Below are 16,473 nucleotides of genomic sequence, written 5' to 3'. Positions count from 1 at the left end.
TTCAATTTGTAGACTTATATAGAACTCATGGCATGGTGGAGGAAGGTTGGTGTTTTGGATTGATGATGAGTGGGTGACAGTCACTCAGGTTTACTAGGTGTGTGGTGAGGTAGGTAGAGCCCGAGAGCCTGAAGGGCCTTGGGCCCTGCTGAAAGGCAGGGTTGTGCTGGTTGGAAGCTGCCCCCAGGCTCCCAGGGCATACTCAAGAACTGCTTTACCAGATGAAGCAGATTCCTCCTTCCTTCCCCCAAAGACAGTGACAGAATTCTTCCACTAGAACCAGTCATTGCTCCAAGTAAAAATTTGGTGTGGTTTCTGGTGTTGGGTTTTTTTTGTTTTTGTTTTTGAGATAGTACATAAAGGGCTATGCAGAAATGAGCAAAGCTCAAATCCTTCTTGGAATGAGGAAGGATATGAATAAATGAACTTGATTAGCCGGTTTACTATTTGACGTTTAATGACATTTGGTTTCTGAAATGATCAATTTATCCATTTATCTTTGACTTTTTCTTAAAGATATTAAATCACTAATGCTTCAGGTATAATAGATATCTTTCTTCCTATTTTCCCAGACATAGATTATCTTATTCTAGATTTCTTTAATAAAGGGGTGAGCCGAGAGCGTTAATTAAACTGCATGTTTCAAGTGCTGTGACGCTGATGGAGTTTGGAAGGTCTCCTCCACACCCCTGTGAGGGCCACTGCACTTTGTGTAGTTCAGGTGCTCGGTCCCGTGTGGGCATGGGGTCAAGCGCTGAAGTCCTGCTCAAGTGTTAGCTGTTAACCTTGTCCTCAAGAGGAGTACTGTTTGAAGAAAGTCCTTTTAACTTCAATTTTAAAGATTATCCCATGTTATTTTTTTAATGTTCAAAAATGGGGAAAAATATGATTTACTTAGAAAATTTTAGCTATGTATGAATTTGTTGCATCCTTTATACTTCAGCAAGATGTGACAGGGAGGACTTTAGAGCCCTCTGGCTCTGGGTCTCTTCCTTCTAGTCCGATTATTTCCCCTGCGACCCTGACCAAATTAGTTACCCTCCATGGATCTGTTTTGTTATCTGTTAGATGGAGACATTAATTGTTCAAACGGTTGTTGTGAGGATTAAACAAGATATTGTATATAGAGTTCCTGGCACACAGTTAATGTTCTGTCTTTGTATACTTGGTTTAATTTTTTCTAAACAAAACAACTTTGATAATATCAGCATCATGTTAGGATCCAAAATATGTCTTTGTTCTTTTTAAAGATAAGATTAAAAAGAGGTTTCTTGAGTAGTGTCACCTCTTAAATATAATCAAACTTGAGTAATCATACAATGATTATTTCTAGTTTGTAGAGATAATATAAATAATAAATATGAAAACTTCTTTTATAATTGGACTTACAAAGGAGATTTGCGTGGTTTTTTTTTTTAGTTGAAAGGGAAGATTTGAAACCAAATGATATGTGTTCATGCATTCCTATATGATTTAGGAACATGTTTTCTGTTTTCCCTGTGTATCCCAGTCTTGCTCTGCTATGTTTTTGCTCCTTTAAATTGTGTTTTGTGGAACATAAGCAAATGTTTGTGAATATGTGTTAGTGAGAAGGAGACTTTCGACTTAGTGAACAGAATTGAAATTTGGTAACAGGTTTACTTCAATTTTGATATATTCTTTTCTTTTGGCCTTTAAAATAATCACTTATAAATTAAAAACTTCAAAACTATGGAATGCCTTGAGATTCTCTGTCTGGCCCTCCCCTGTGTCAGTGTCAGCAGTGTAAGCCAGCGCACTCTGTTGAAAGCTTATTGGGGCAGGTGGTTTCTCTGCCTTCTTCTCTCTGGTAGTTCCAGAATAAATAGGGGTGCTTCAAAGTTTTTCTTCAAACACTAACCTTACATCATTTCTCTACTGAAAACTCCAGCATCGACTTGTTGCCTGTAGAATAAAATAACACGCCTTTGCATGGCACAGAAAGCATTTCAGGCTGGTTCTGACTTGATTTTTCAGCTTCCTCACTTACCATTCCTCTCATCTCCTAATCCAGCCAGAGTAAATTGAATATACCGTTATTTTGCTTAGAATATTCTCTTTTCTTTGCATGGCAAACCTTAGCTAATCCTTTCAAACCCATCTCACATGCTGTGTTCTTCGTGAATCTCTTATAGACTCTTGCAGGCAATGTCAGACCCCTGCTCCCACCCTTGCCCCCACTGTCCTTCCCTCCCAGGCTGGCGGTCACACCTCTCCGTGTCAATCCACTCCACCAGTCATGAGCTTCCTAAGAACAGGAACATGTCTAAATCTCCCTTATACTCCTAACTCTGGACAGAAAGCCAGACCCAAGTAACTGCTTGAAAAGTGACTTCTTCAGCCTGCTCTTTAAAAAAAAACAATCTACACGTATGCATTAGATTAAGGAATAGTGCAATGACAAAAATGCAATAACAAAAATTCACACCAGTCAAACTGTGTTTCTGTTCTAGTGTGTGATCGTGAGTAGAGAAGCTTTATTATTACATGTTTAAATCCTCTAGGTGATGTGGGACCAGTGTGTGTTTTCCAAGAGAGAAACAACAGCTTTATGGTGTTACTCTGGCTTTAAGTATGATAAGATGGATAGGAATTTGCTAGCACACTGGCAGCCTAATTTGAGAAATATCAGTGAACTTAGAGAAATAAAATAATTTAGAGGAAGCAGATGTTTTCATTTTGGAACATTTTTTGCAGGAGTCATTTTGTCATTTCATCAGTAAAGCATTTGGCTCAGCATAGTTATACTTTGCCTTTAAAACTTGATGTCACAGGAAAGTTTTTCTTCAAATCAAATTTGGAGTAGATTACTTATGTTATAAGAGTCTTGTTTCTAAGTATCATTCTCTCGAATGTAATGAAAATATGATTTAATTTATGAAAATTCCGTTTTCACATAATTTTAGAGTTTTAAAACAACTCTATATGTATAAAAATAATACTTATGTGTTAGAAAATTCTTAATTTTAATCTTAAATTACAGTGGTAATTAGAAAAGTAGTTTATGCTTTGAATAAGAAATTTGAATATTTAGAAATATATAGAGGAAAATCTTATAAGCCTCATTCCCCTCCTAATACAATACATGTTACACTAATTCAATATTCCTGCAAACTTTTCTGTGCATTTATAAACACGTATAAGATATATAAAAATATATGCTTGTATAACATATGTATGCAATATTTTTAAGAATATATGGCCTCTATTAATAAATTTTTATTGATTGGAAGATCTGGCAACATCTTATGTTACCAAACATAGTCATTTCTTGTAATTTATGAAGACTTTAATAGAAAGTAGAAGTTCATTTGATGGTATTTGCAAATATGAATTTGGTACTAGGTACTGACTGGAAAATATAGGGACTAAAACTTACTGGACCGATTAGTGAATTATGTCATTTGTTCTGTATCGATAGGAATTCTCTGATGCTGGGAAGATAGAAAAGGGACCACATAAATAGCCTAATGATTTTAAGATTTGGACTTGGAGGCGGGAAGTGAGGGTTTGACCTTAACTCTGGTTGTGTAACTTGAGGCAGACCACTTTAGTTTTGAGTCCTTGTAAGCAAAGTGGAATATGCTTGCTCTGCCTGTTCATGTGGTCATAGTGATGTAATAGATGTGCATGTTCCTTGAGAGGAAACAGAGCATTCTACTAATGTATGGTGGTGTCATTAAGTGGAAGTTAATGTGAATGGATGATTGACTTGATTCCATTGCCTGACTTATATACTTGTCTCTTCTACCCTGTCCTCTCCCCCACCAAGGTAAAATTTTTAAAGTTTTTGTTAATTTTTTATTTTAGAAAATTCTAAGCTTTTTTATACACACTCAGGTATACATACATAAGCATCTCCCCTCCCCTCCTTCTGAGATGAATAGTAGCTGATTGTACATGCTTTTCTCCATCTTGTATTTTCACTTAAAAATAGATCCTGAAAATTATTCCATAGCAATTATTCAAATAATTATGAAAATTATTATTATAGAAATCTTCCTCATTCCTTTTTTAGCTTTGTAGTACGTCATCGTGTGGGTGCACAATAGTTTATTCAACCAGTCTGCTGTTGATGGCCGTTTGGGTTGTTTCTGGTCTTTGCTATTACAGATAGTGCTGTGCACACATCATTTCATATTTTTGATAGTCTGTTTTTAAGATAGACTCTTAGAAAATAGGATTGCTGGGTCACAGTGTGAATGCATATGGAATTTTGTCATTACTTCTTAATTATCACAGCCCTTTCATGTGAAGAAATGTGAATATTAGGTAAAACCAGTCTTTAAATCACTCTCTTCTTTGTCTTGGGTGAGATACTGGGTCTGTTAACAGTAGCTTATTGTGACTTGCTATGGCGTTTGCTGAACTTTGCTCTCAGCTGTTTTAGGACTTTTACTATATTTAACCTCTAGAGTCTAGATAAAGAGATCGTTATTGAACACAACATTTTCTACTCCTGGCTGTTATTCAGTACCTCATACAATTTAAGGCGTTCACCCTGAGTTTTAAGCTTTACTCTTTGATTGGAGTGTGCCCACTGAGAGCTCGGTGAGCTCTGTGGATGTCTCTGCAGCGCTTTCCACATCCCTCAGTAACAAAGTGGTCACGAGCATGGTCGCGCAAATCTACTCACACACATCATCCCCATTCTGTCACTTAGTAACGATCCTGTAAATTTAGGATATTAATAGTTCCTATTGGTAGATTTGTTTTAAGAATTAACTCAAGTAATATATGTGAATCGCTTAGCACAGAACCTGCAACGTATATAGCAGTACATCTTCAGTGGATAGCAGTTACTGTTATTATTTCAAACATGGGTAGTTGGGTCTGAAGATTCATATTGCCCTCACTAATCTTCCAGAAACCCAGTTTGGGGGAGATTTATCATCTCTCCCTTAGCCATCTGAGGACTGGGTCTTCAGTGTCTGCAATCCCTCACCTTCTCCTCCTATGAACCTTTTACATGAAAGGCTTTGATGAGAGCTCAGCCTTATCAACCACCTTATGCCATGATCTTAACCTTTTTGGTTTCTTGGATCTTGTGAAAATCTGATGATTTGGTGTACGAGCAGATTTGCCTACACACAGTTTTGTGCATGTGGCCTCTCAGACAAGACCCCAGCCTTTGAGCCTGCCTTAGATTTGAAGTGGATAGAAAATCTGGACTAGCCAAAATTTTCTCTATGTGAAGTACAGTACTTAGGATACCTGGCTAGAGGCTTTCAGAATTTAGCAAGAATTCAGTTTGTCAGAGAAACCAAGGAATCTTAAAAAAAAAAAACAAACACACCATAAACTCATTTCCCCCTTGGTAGTAGAAGGAAATCCTTCTGCACATAAACTGCAGAGAAACAGAATTTCTCTTAGGTATGTAGGGTTAATAGATGACTCCCCACCAGTCAGCAAAAGGGAACTGACCACGTACCCCTGCTCCCTGGAAAAAGATGCCTCCAGTCTGGCCAAGGACCTGAGGCTGTCCTGTCCTTGGGTTACTGCGGGATATGGAGTGTCCATCTTCAGAGGTGCCATGCCAGCCCCAAGCCCACCATATTATCAGTAGTGCACACTCTGATGTCTGCACAGGCTGACACCTGCTGTATCACAGACTCAGTAGCAACAGGTAAAGTCATTGTTTTCATGGATAGTGTTCAGTTTACTGGGGATGAGGTATAAATGAATATATCTTGTCACTTCCTAATATTTAGGGCACATGGAAGGATCTGAAAACAGGCAAAAGAGAGGGTTACATGGCAGATTAAACTCATCTTGCTGTAACTTTGTCAAAATACACTTGATGTTTGGGGTGTTTCTTTATGAAGCAGAGTAACAATCTGTTTTCTAGAATTGATGTCATGGACTGCCTTTGTGAGCCCCTCTCATTGACATCCTAGTGTCACACATTCTCACTGTAATCTGTAATCTCAGGTGGTCCTAAGGATTATCTTGATGCGGATAATTGTTATTTCTATTCAGTGTGGAATGGTACAGCATTTTAAACTAATTCCAATGTCAGGATATTATACTTCAGATAACATTTTACATTAAAGTAGAGCCCAGGAGCTGGCCCTGTGGCCGAGTGGTTAAGTTCATGCACTCAGTGTCAGTGGCCTGGGGTTCGCCAGTTAGGATCCTGGGCACAGACCTAGCACCGCTCATCAGGCCATGCCATGGCAGCATCCCACATAGATGAACTAGAATGACTTACAGCTAGGATATGCAACTATGTACTGGGGCTTTGGGGAGAGATAAAAAAAAGGAAGATTGGCAACATATGTTACCTCAGGGCCAATCTTCCTAAAAAAGGAAAAAGAAAAACAAAAGAACCCTGTAATTGGGCTTGGGTCTAAAAAAATAAGTAGAGCCCAAAGAAATTTACAGTAATTTCAGTAATATTATAAATGAACAATTGAAAAATAGTTACAAATATAGACTTCTATAAAAAAGCAAAGTACGTAGAGAGGTTCAGGAGTAATATCCTTAGAGTGAGTGGTGAGCATTCTGTCAGTTCTGAGTAACATCTCTTAGAACATCTCTCAAAAGAGAAATAATTCTTTTCTACAAGTGTGTAGTTCACTGGACAAGGGGCAATTATTGGGCACACAGAGCAGTTAGACATTTACAGAGGGATGGTGTGACAAATGCAGATTTACAGAGAAAACCTGAGGGTGAAGGCGCTGTGGTGTTGAGGAGTGATTGTGGATGGTGTCATACTTGGGGAGTTGTCTAGAACTGAGCTGAGCTGATGGTAAAGAAGTGGCAGAGAGCGGATGTAGTAACCAGGTGATTGGTGAGTGAAGAAGAATACATTTCTGTGTAAAGCAGCCATGATTGTTTTGACTGAATTCAACAGGAGCGTGATAAAGATAAGATTTGTGAGTTGTGAACCAAAGGAAATACATGAGGTAGGTCTTTGAAGATCAGGCTGAGGAAGTAGAGCCATTTGATAAACATGTGGGAGTTTATGGTCTTGAGTGAGGTAACGGAAGTGCGGCTCCTGTGTTCTAGAGTGATGGTGCTGGTAGCCAGATTTAGTGTAGTTGGGAAGCAGGTGCAGACAGTCACAACATCACTGGAGAGGGCGAGTGTGTGCATATGTTGAGGCAGAAGCGGGCAGAGACTTATTGGCTCTGTTGTTTACTCTGAAATTATAAAAGGAGGAACGCATCTACAATGAAGAAGTTCTAGCTGTCCCCAGGTGGAATGTGCTCTGCATCTGCCTTTGGTCCTTTCTCTTATTGCCAGTGGTTGGTTGGATCAGAGGCTTGGGGGCAGAAGGACGGAAAACCTCACAGCAAATTGCTACGTGGGAGCACAGCTCCACACCAGCTTTAAGGCTCATATACCCTGGAGTGGCAGCCACCTGTCGTGTTCCTGATCTAAGTAGTGTATTGTAACTTACTAGTATAATGTAAAGAAATAGCAGAATACAACCTGCAGATGAATTGCACATAATTTTGTAACCTAGTCTGCTAGTCTCGTAAACCTCTAGCTCTCCTCACCCCAACCCCCAGATGTCTCATGTTCTTGGGGAAACACAGTCCTTTCAGTACTCTGGTTCCACTCTGGTCAAAATAGGCCTCTTTCCAGTGACATATCCTCCCTATTTAAGCAAGCATTGTCAGCAATTCTCTTCCTGACTCTTCACCTTCTTGAGCATTTCTTTCCAAACTCTTAAGCCTTTTTCTTAATTCTGGGAGGTTGCCATCCCTTTGCCATCCCTTTGTCCCAGAGTGGACTCAAGCTAACTTAACTTAGAAGAACCTATTTCAGTTCACTCTCGTGCACCCTCATGAACCAAGCAAATTCAAGGCTTCACCTCCTGTGGTGTAAGGGCATAGGCCTGCTCAGGCAGGTGGACACAGGGAACAGATGGAACTTGCTGTGGCCTCTCGCATGGAGCAGTGTGGCCTCGACAGCCATGAGGACAGTGGCCTCTCTCTGACTAGGAATTGGCTGCTGCTGGGCCCCATTCTGTGGTTTGTTCTTAGGGGCCCAGGAGGAGGGGTGGGCTCGGTTCTCCAAGAACCATCTTCTTAAGGGACCCTCCCCCCATTCCCCCGGCAGTAGTACTATTCCCTGGCCAGCTCCTCTCAGCCAGAGCATGGGCAGAAGCTTGTCTTTTATTGGTGGCAGTACGTGGGTTACTTAGGAAAGTAAGTGTGGCAGTTCCAGAAACCAGAACATTTCTCTGACCACATCACCAGTACGAAAGTGTCCTGTGACCAAGCAAAAATGTGGTCTACACAATGTTAGTGTGACGTGTATGCTCTTCTTTCTTTGAGGGGCAAGGGAGTACATAACTTTTCTCAGAGGAGAACTCTCTACCCAAAAGAGCTTTAGTCTTCCTCTGCAAGGGGGTTTTATTTTTAACAGCAAAGAAAATACTTTCACCTTTTTTCCAGGTAGGTTTCTTTGTAGCTCTACAAACACTTATTTTCTCCAGTATTACAGGCCCTACTCGTGTATAACTGAAGTTGTAATACTCCTTTGGGAGAAGGTGGGAGACTGTCTAGAGAGGAGCCAAATGTGGGCAAGTATCTGCTGGCTGGTTTGGGCCAAAAGAGAAAAGCAGAAGGGAAGGTGGACTTTTGAGGCTTTGAGTCTAGGTCTCTAGGATATATGATGACAGTGCTAATGATGGAATGGAAAAGAAATTCTATTAAAAAGGAGGAGGTCTATTTGGAGCACTCTTTATGCTGTTCTGGACACCACTGAACATTGCTCTGGACAGTGGGGCGGTAGAGAAGGGCCTGTGGCCTTTGGTGACGTTAGACTTTTCTGGCCCAAAGTGTTCTTAGAATGTAAAGAGCCATTGCCACCTGTTCCAGCCTCCCTCCTCAGAGGCCTCAGAGCAGGGTGTTTTAAAGAAGCATTATGTGAACAATAGACACACAGGAAGAATACTAAGTGGCCCTTTTTTTCGTTAGTGCCATCAGGTTGATTCTAACCCCTGGCACCCCTGTGCACAGCAGAGCGGAACCCTGCCCTGTCCCTCTGTGCCATCCTCTCACCTTCCAGCGTTGTATCAATGTTCTGCTGCTAAATCACAGGGTTTTTATGGACCATTTTTTCAGAAGTGGGTGGCCAGGTCCTTCTTCCTAGTCTCTCTAGTCTGGAAGCTCTGCTGAAACCTGTCTACCATGGGTGACCCTGCTGGTGCTTGAAATACTGGAAGCAGAGCTTTCAGCATCACAGCAACACGCAGCCCCTATAGTATGACAGCCTACAGATGGGTGGTGTGGTTCCTTGACCAGGACACAAATCCGGACTGCAGTGGGGAGAGCACCAAATCTTAACCACTAGACCATGAGGGCTGGCTCCTAAATGGCCTACATGACATTTTATATAGTTGTCAGGAGTCACTAAGTCATCTGTGTGTGTGTTTTTCTCTTAGGTTCATTTTCCAGACACTGAAAGAGCAGAATGGCTAAATAAGGTAAGAATAGAATATGCTAAACACCAGATATCAGTGGGCTAGAGGATGAGATGCCATCTTTCCATATTTGGGAATTGAAATGTTGGCAACATGGGAACTCATTTGGACTTAGTGGATTTGGCTTCTGCTCCCGAAAGAACTCAATCATAACTGATAGGTTAACTTTCCTTTTCTAAACAGTGAAAACTGTCTTTGACATGAGAAAGTTAATGATGTATTCACAGTTGTATCTTTGGCCTTGTGTCTTCTCTCCTGATCAGCTAGTGCTCAAATCTATTTTATAATAATAATAAGTGAAAACTTTGGTAACATTATGGAGAGGGAATTAACTCCCAAGAAACCTACTAATAGATAATAATTATTTATTTTTTTAGAAAAAGGTTATGTTTTTAGATCAGTGTACTTTGAAGTAGATCTCTTTCATCTCTATATTTTATATATCCTTAGAGCTATATAGTAAAAACTGATGTAGATAATGATTACCTTACAGCACTGGAAGTTAGTTCATCATTAAAGAAAACTCATTAATGTTTATTAAGATCTATACAGTTTTAGAAAGTTTTTCCTAATAAGTTGAAACCACAAGATTTTCGTATCTTGTAGCAATCATGAAATGTGTTTATAAGCTTAAAGAGAATATTTTACCAAAATAACTAATTCCTGCAACTATTGGTTAATCAATAATCTATTGTAATACATTTTTGAAATTTAGATCGTGTTGATTTTGTATAACAAAAAGCACCCTCTCTTTAGTGATCAAAAATTCTGGTAAACTATAATACAGGCATAATTTTTCATGATGACTTAAGTACATTATGTATTACAACATTTTGTTTAACATGAGTTCTTTCTCCTTTCCAGACTGTAAAACATATGTGGCCTTTTATTTGCCAATTTATAGAGAAGTTGTTTCGAGAAACCATAGAACCAGCTGTGCGGGGAGCAAACACCCACCTTAGCACCTTTAGTTTCACGAAAGTTGACATGGGTCAGCAGGTCAGTTCTTCTTAAGTATCTTTACTTGTGCACACAATAGGATTGCTGTGAAAACTCTTAAACTACTTCAAATTATTTTCTAGAGAAAATTGTTCCCTAGGAAGTTCGGGTGGGTTGTCTGCAGCTCCCCTGAGGTTCTGCCTCCCACATGGGATGCCCTCTGCTGGTCTGTCAGTCAGGGAGTCCTCATCCTGCCCTCATCCGTCCACTGTGCTCTTCTGGCCAGTTTAGGTCTATTGGGTGGTTTCCCTTCGTTCCAACGTGTCTTTCTACCTCACATTCTTCTGTCAGAATTACCTGTTTTCCACAATCCATGCTATTAGAAATGGAGTCTATGTGAATTCACACTAAAGCTTCAGTAGTTGAAAACAAGCTTAAGGTGTTTAGCCCTCCAGACTTTTAAAAACTATTGAGAACTCCAGTGCCAGCCTTTTAGGCATCGTAGTAATGACATACGTGAAGGAAAAGATGGATTTTGTTATTGGAATCCTCCTATATACAAAGGAAAACTCCTAGTTCCTAATATTACTTCTAGTGAAAGCCTCAAGACTATATCCAAATTAGTTGATCAGGGGCTGGCCCCATGGCCGAGTGGTTAAGTTTGCACCCTCTGCTTTGGCGGCCCAGGGTTTTGCTGGTTCGGATCCTGGGTGTGGACATGGTACCGTTCATCAGGACACCCTGAGGCGGCATCCCACATGCCACAACTAGAAGGACCCACAACTAAAATATACAACTATGTACTGGGGAGATTTGGGGAGAAAAAGCAGGTAATAAATAAATAAATAAATAGATCATGGCAAGTTTCCCTGTTTATTTTTTTAAGTCAGTGTTTATAATAATTAGCAACAAAGGTAGCATTTTCTTTTATTGACGTATAATTAACATATAGCATTATATTAGTTTCCAAGGTGACACTATTTTCTATGCCTAATAAAAATTCAGAGTGCAGTAGTACTTTTAAACATACACACCCACACAGTTTACACCCGTTTGGTACATGTACGGCAGAGCCAGAAAACACCTCACCATACACTGTGTTCAGATGTCTTTGCTTCAGCCCATCAGGGTTTTAATAAATGTGGCTGAGGAGTGTCTGACCTGGTTGCTGTGTTGTGTTTGTCACCCCAGGTGAGTGTCAGTGCCCCCAGGCTCATTCCCATCCCACACCCTCCAGTCCCTGGGTCACCTTCCCCCATCAAAGGCGACATTCTGCATGCAGAGAATGCTCTGTCTCATCTCCGATTACTCAGAACCTGGGTCTCCAGTGCAGGCACATGCATTGCACTTAGCTGTGTTGTGCAGGTGATTTTTCCTCTTGGCTGTGAGGTCTCCACATATGTTACAAGCCAGGACTGTGGCCATCCTGTTGTTGGAGTGCACAAGTGCCTGCCCAGGAGGCCCCTGTGACACTTACCTTCAATATTTACTTTACCTTCTGTAACTAAAATGATAACAACAGATGGGGAAGCACAATTACAGGTTAGGATACTGTGTGACTATGGAACAGGGGCTGCACACTTTCTGGAAAGGGCCAGATGGTAAATATTTCAGCTTTTGATGGCCACATGCCTTTGAGGCATGTTTTTCTTCTGCCCCTCCCACCTCTTCTTTTACAACCCTTTAAAAATGTAAAAACCATTCTTAGCCAAAGGCCAGATTTAGCCCGCAGGCCCCTAATGTAAGGTATGTTCATGTTTGTGGAGATTGAGAATTCTAACCCCAGCTGGATTTGTTTTAGGAAGAATTACATTCATGTCCTATTACATGCACTTGGATTTTCATGCTAACTAAATAAGATCATCATTGGAGAGCAGGAGAATATTAAGAGGAGTGCTGATTCAGTAAAGGTAGCTTGGCATTATTATTAACTGGAGTGACGTCTTACAAGAGCAGGTAAACTTGAGCTATATGATGAAGGAACAGCTGAGCAGGGTGTGCACAGCCCTGAGCAGGGCATCTTGTCCGCTTCATGTGCTGGCTGCGTCCCTTGGGTAGCTGGCTTCCATTGCCCTCAGGTCTTTGTCTTTCAGTCGTCGGGAGTGAGGTGGGCCTCCCGCTTCTCCTAATGTAACATGTCGTCTAAGTGGAAGAAAGGAGGATTATCTAATGCAAACATTTAAACTAGTCACTACATCACCTATGCCCCATTTCCACTTAGTGATGTAGTGAGTTGACTGTGTTCTCTAAGTCTGTACATGTCTGAGCTAGTATCATCAGGGAAGAGCCCGGGAACCTGGCATAGTAGGAAATGAAGACTCTCAAATAAAGACTTAGAGTTTAATCCTACAGCTAGTTGAGGGGTAAGATTGCAGGACACCCAAACTGTCAGAGTAAACACTAGTTCTCTAAAGATTGGGTATTTTTCAGCTTGAGTTTTTAATGCTTAGGTGTGGTGTTGAGAACTTTCTTAGAAGGGATCTCAAATTGATAAATGGGAGAAGGTTTTGAGCAATGTTGTAACTGGACCCTTGAAATATAACATTTGTTACAATCTGTGTTTTCTTTTTACAGAGTAATTTGATTCTGACCCTGTATCATGTATTAGGTGTTGAAATTATACTTACAGCTAGTATTTTTGATTCACTCAAAAGCCTCATTTTTGTGAAAATCTTAAGTGCAAAATTACAAGACATTAAAGAAAAAATGAAAGGAAGTTATATTTCGAACAATGTAGTAAGGATGGAATAGAAGGAAAGGATCAGAAAATTGGAAGAGAAAGAAGGGCTAAGGGCTTGGACAGGAGCAAAACTGCATCACACGTGAGCTGACAAAGCAGGTCTTCTGTCACTAAGAACTCACTGTGCGCCAGGCAGTGCCTGACTTCCTTACGTTCCTCATGTCCTTTAATTTTGCTGTAATCTCATGCAAGAGATACCATTATTACCCATATTTTACATATGAGACTGAGGAACAAAGGTTAATAACTTGCTGAAAGTCAACAGCTAGTGTGCTGTGAAAGCAGTATTCTAACTCTCATAGCCTGATGCTAACACTCACTCTCTTCATCTCTACGTGCTATTATAGGGTTTGATTTTTCTTACCCTCCCTTCATTTTAAATTAAGCCACTTCTTGTTTCAGCCTCTCAGGATCAATGGTGTTAAGGTGTATACCGAAAATGTGGACAAAAGGCAAATTATTATGGACCTTCAGATTAGGTAAGTTTTTATTTGTATCATAGTTAATGACATAGAATGTCACTTAGCTATACCCATAAGGTGGAGGATATAATGAGCACACTTCTTACCTACTGTTTTTGTGGAATTTGACTAAATTGTTGAAGACCCAAATTTATTTACTTTCTGGATCTCAGTTCCTAATAGCCTAGAAAACTGCTAGTCATAAAACATGTTATGAATAAAAGAATAAAAGAAATTAAATAAATAAAAGAAATTAAAGGCCGTACAAGAAAACTACAGACTCATATCCCTTGTGAACATGGATGTCAATCCTCAACAAAATACTAGAAAACTGATTTCAGCAACATATTAAAAGGATTATACGCCATTACGAAGTAGGATTTATTCCGGGATTTATTCCCAGGATTCAAGGATTGTACAACATATGAAAATCAGTGTGATACACCACGTTAATAGAGTGAAGGGAAAAAACACATGATCATCTCAGTTGATACATTTGACCAAAAAAAGCATTTGACGAAATTCAGCACTCTTCCCTGATAAAAACACTCAGCAAACTATGAACAGAAGGAAGCTACTTCAGCATAATAAAAGACATATATGAGAAACTCATATATAGTCAGTGTTAAAAGACTGAAAGCTTTTCCTCTAAGATCAGGAACAAGACAGGGATGCCCGATTTCACCACTTCTATTCAACATGGTACCGGAAGTTCTTGCCAGATCAATTAGGTAGGAAGAAAAAGAAAGAAAAGGTATCCAAGTTGGAAAGGAAATTATCTCTGTTTACAGATGATCTGATCTTATATGTAAGAAACCCTAAAAGATTCCACCAAAAAAACCTCATAGAACTAATGAACAAATTCAGTAAAGTAGCAGGAAACAAAATCAACACAAAAGAAATTAATTACATTCTATACACTGACAATGAACAATTCAAAAAGGAAATTAAGAAAACAATTTCATTTACAATAGAATCAAAAAGAATAAAATGCTTAGTAATTAACTTAACCAAGTAGATGAAAGACTTGTACAATGAAAACTATAAAACAGTGCTGTGAGAAATTAAACAAGACATAGATAAATGGAAAGACATCCCATGTTCATGGATTAGAAGGCTTAATATTGTTAAATGTCAACACTAAAAGCAATCTGTAGATTCAGTGTGATCCTTATAAACATATATTTGATAAGGGATCGATATGCAGGATATATAGAGAACTCCTCCAACTCAACAGCAAAAAACCCAATTAAAAATGGGTAAAGGACTTGAATAGACATTTCTCCAAAGCAGACATACAAATGGACAATAGTCACCTGAAAAGATGCTCAACCTCACTAATAATCATGGAACTGCAAATCAGAACTACAATGAGATACCACCTTGCACCCGTTGAATGGTTCCTATCAAGAAAACAGAAATCAACAACTGTTGCTAGGCATGTGGAGAAGTTGGAGCCCTTGTGTACTGTTGGTGGGAATGTAAAATGGTGCAGCTGCTGTGGAAAGCAGTATAGAGGTCCCTCAGAAAATTAAACATAGGACTACCGTGTGACCCAGCAATTCCACTTTTGGATATACACCCAAAAGAATTGAAAACAAGGTCTCAAGAGAAACATTCGTCCCTGCTTATCTGCAGTTACACTTTCCATAGTTTCAGTTACCCATGGTCAACTATGGTCCAAAAATATTAAGTGGAAAATTCCAGAAGTAAACAATTCATAAGTTTTAAGTTGCATGTCATTCTGAGTATCATGATGAAATCTTGTGCTGTCCCTCCCAGGACAGGAGTCATCCCTTTGTCCAGTGGATCCATGCTACATATACCACCCACCCATTAGTTACTTAGTAGCCCACTCAGTTAACAGATCGACTGTCACAGTATCACAGTGCTTGTGTTCAAGTAACCCTTATTTTACTGAATAATGGCCCAAAAGCACAAGAGTAATGTTGTTGGCAATTTGGATATGCTTCCTGCATCCCCTGTGAGCCTAATAACATAGCTTTGTACGCAGTGACTGCTGAAATGTGTTGACTTAGGACACAGCTCAGAGTGTTTCTTTTTTTTTATCCTTGAGTAAGAATCATTTTATTTTATAATGTCTTTGAGCTTGTAAAGTATGTTAATATAGTCAATGTACAGAGTTGATACAAATTACCTTTATTTTAGAAAGGCGCATAGAATGTCTATAATGATCTATTATGGAAAAATCTGCATCTTTAAAATAGTTGGTACTACTGCAAAAACTGTTGGCATCAATAGAATAAAAGAGAAAGCCCCACTTATGTCTTCACTTCAGCTGTGCCCTAGAAGGACTGTCCACCAGGCTGGTCATGAGCATCATGAAGATGGAAACCTTGTTTTCTTGTTCCAGCACTGAGGGAAGATTTCATACGCATTAAGTGAGCATTTGGATGAGTCAGCTCCTGGACGCCATTTTGGAGATGCTGCCTGGCCTTTGTGGATTTAGCAGTCATATCAACATTTGCAAATTATGCTGCTCAGATATTTATGTCTCTAGAAAAAATCTGCATTCTACTTTTTTTGTATGTTCCAGACAAGGACCTTAACTAATGGGCAGTAGAGATGGGGAAGGAGTAATTGAAAGATATTAGGAAATAAAAAAGATCAAGTCTTAGAGTGAAGAAAGGGAAAATTTTGAGGTAGTTTTGTAACAGGGTATTGGTGATTTTACCAACTAGATAGAGAATCATGCTCGATGAGAAGAATCTGTAGGTATTTGCTTTAACACCAAGACAATAAATACCAGAAGAATTTCATCCTAGGTGCTTTTTGTTAGTGTTCTGTTCATGTGCTAAGACACTCTCTTTCCAGCATTTATCAAACTGCCCCCAGACATTCTCAGGCAGGAGCAC

The 16,473-nt window shown here is 39.6% G+C and overlaps 1 protein-coding gene across 2 annotated transcripts in view; it reads left to right on the top strand.

The window, feature by feature from the left end:
* The window catches only part of ESYT2 (extended synaptotagmin 2), a 92,103-nt gene that overhangs the window by 27,004 nt on the left and 48,626 nt on the right, over positions 1–16,473 (top strand). For both annotated transcript variants that reach the window (XM_023640124.2, XM_070266145.1), the window contains exons 2-4: positions 9,419–9,460; positions 10,322–10,456; positions 13,539–13,615. In XM_023640124.2, coding sequence (XP_023495892.2) covers positions 9,419–9,460; positions 10,322–10,456; positions 13,539–13,615 — 254 coding nt within the window. The remainder of the gene's footprint in view (positions 1–9,418; positions 9,461–10,321; positions 10,457–13,538; positions 13,616–16,473) is intronic.

The sequence above is a fragment of the Equus caballus genome, chromosome 4, assembly GCF_041296265.1.
Source record: "Equus caballus isolate H_3958 breed thoroughbred chromosome 4, TB-T2T, whole genome shotgun sequence".
Classification (NCBI taxonomy): domain Eukaryota; kingdom Metazoa; phylum Chordata; class Mammalia; order Perissodactyla; family Equidae; genus Equus; species Equus caballus.
Note: the sequence above shows the minus strand (reverse complement) of the source record. Positions and strands in the feature narration are given on the sequence as shown.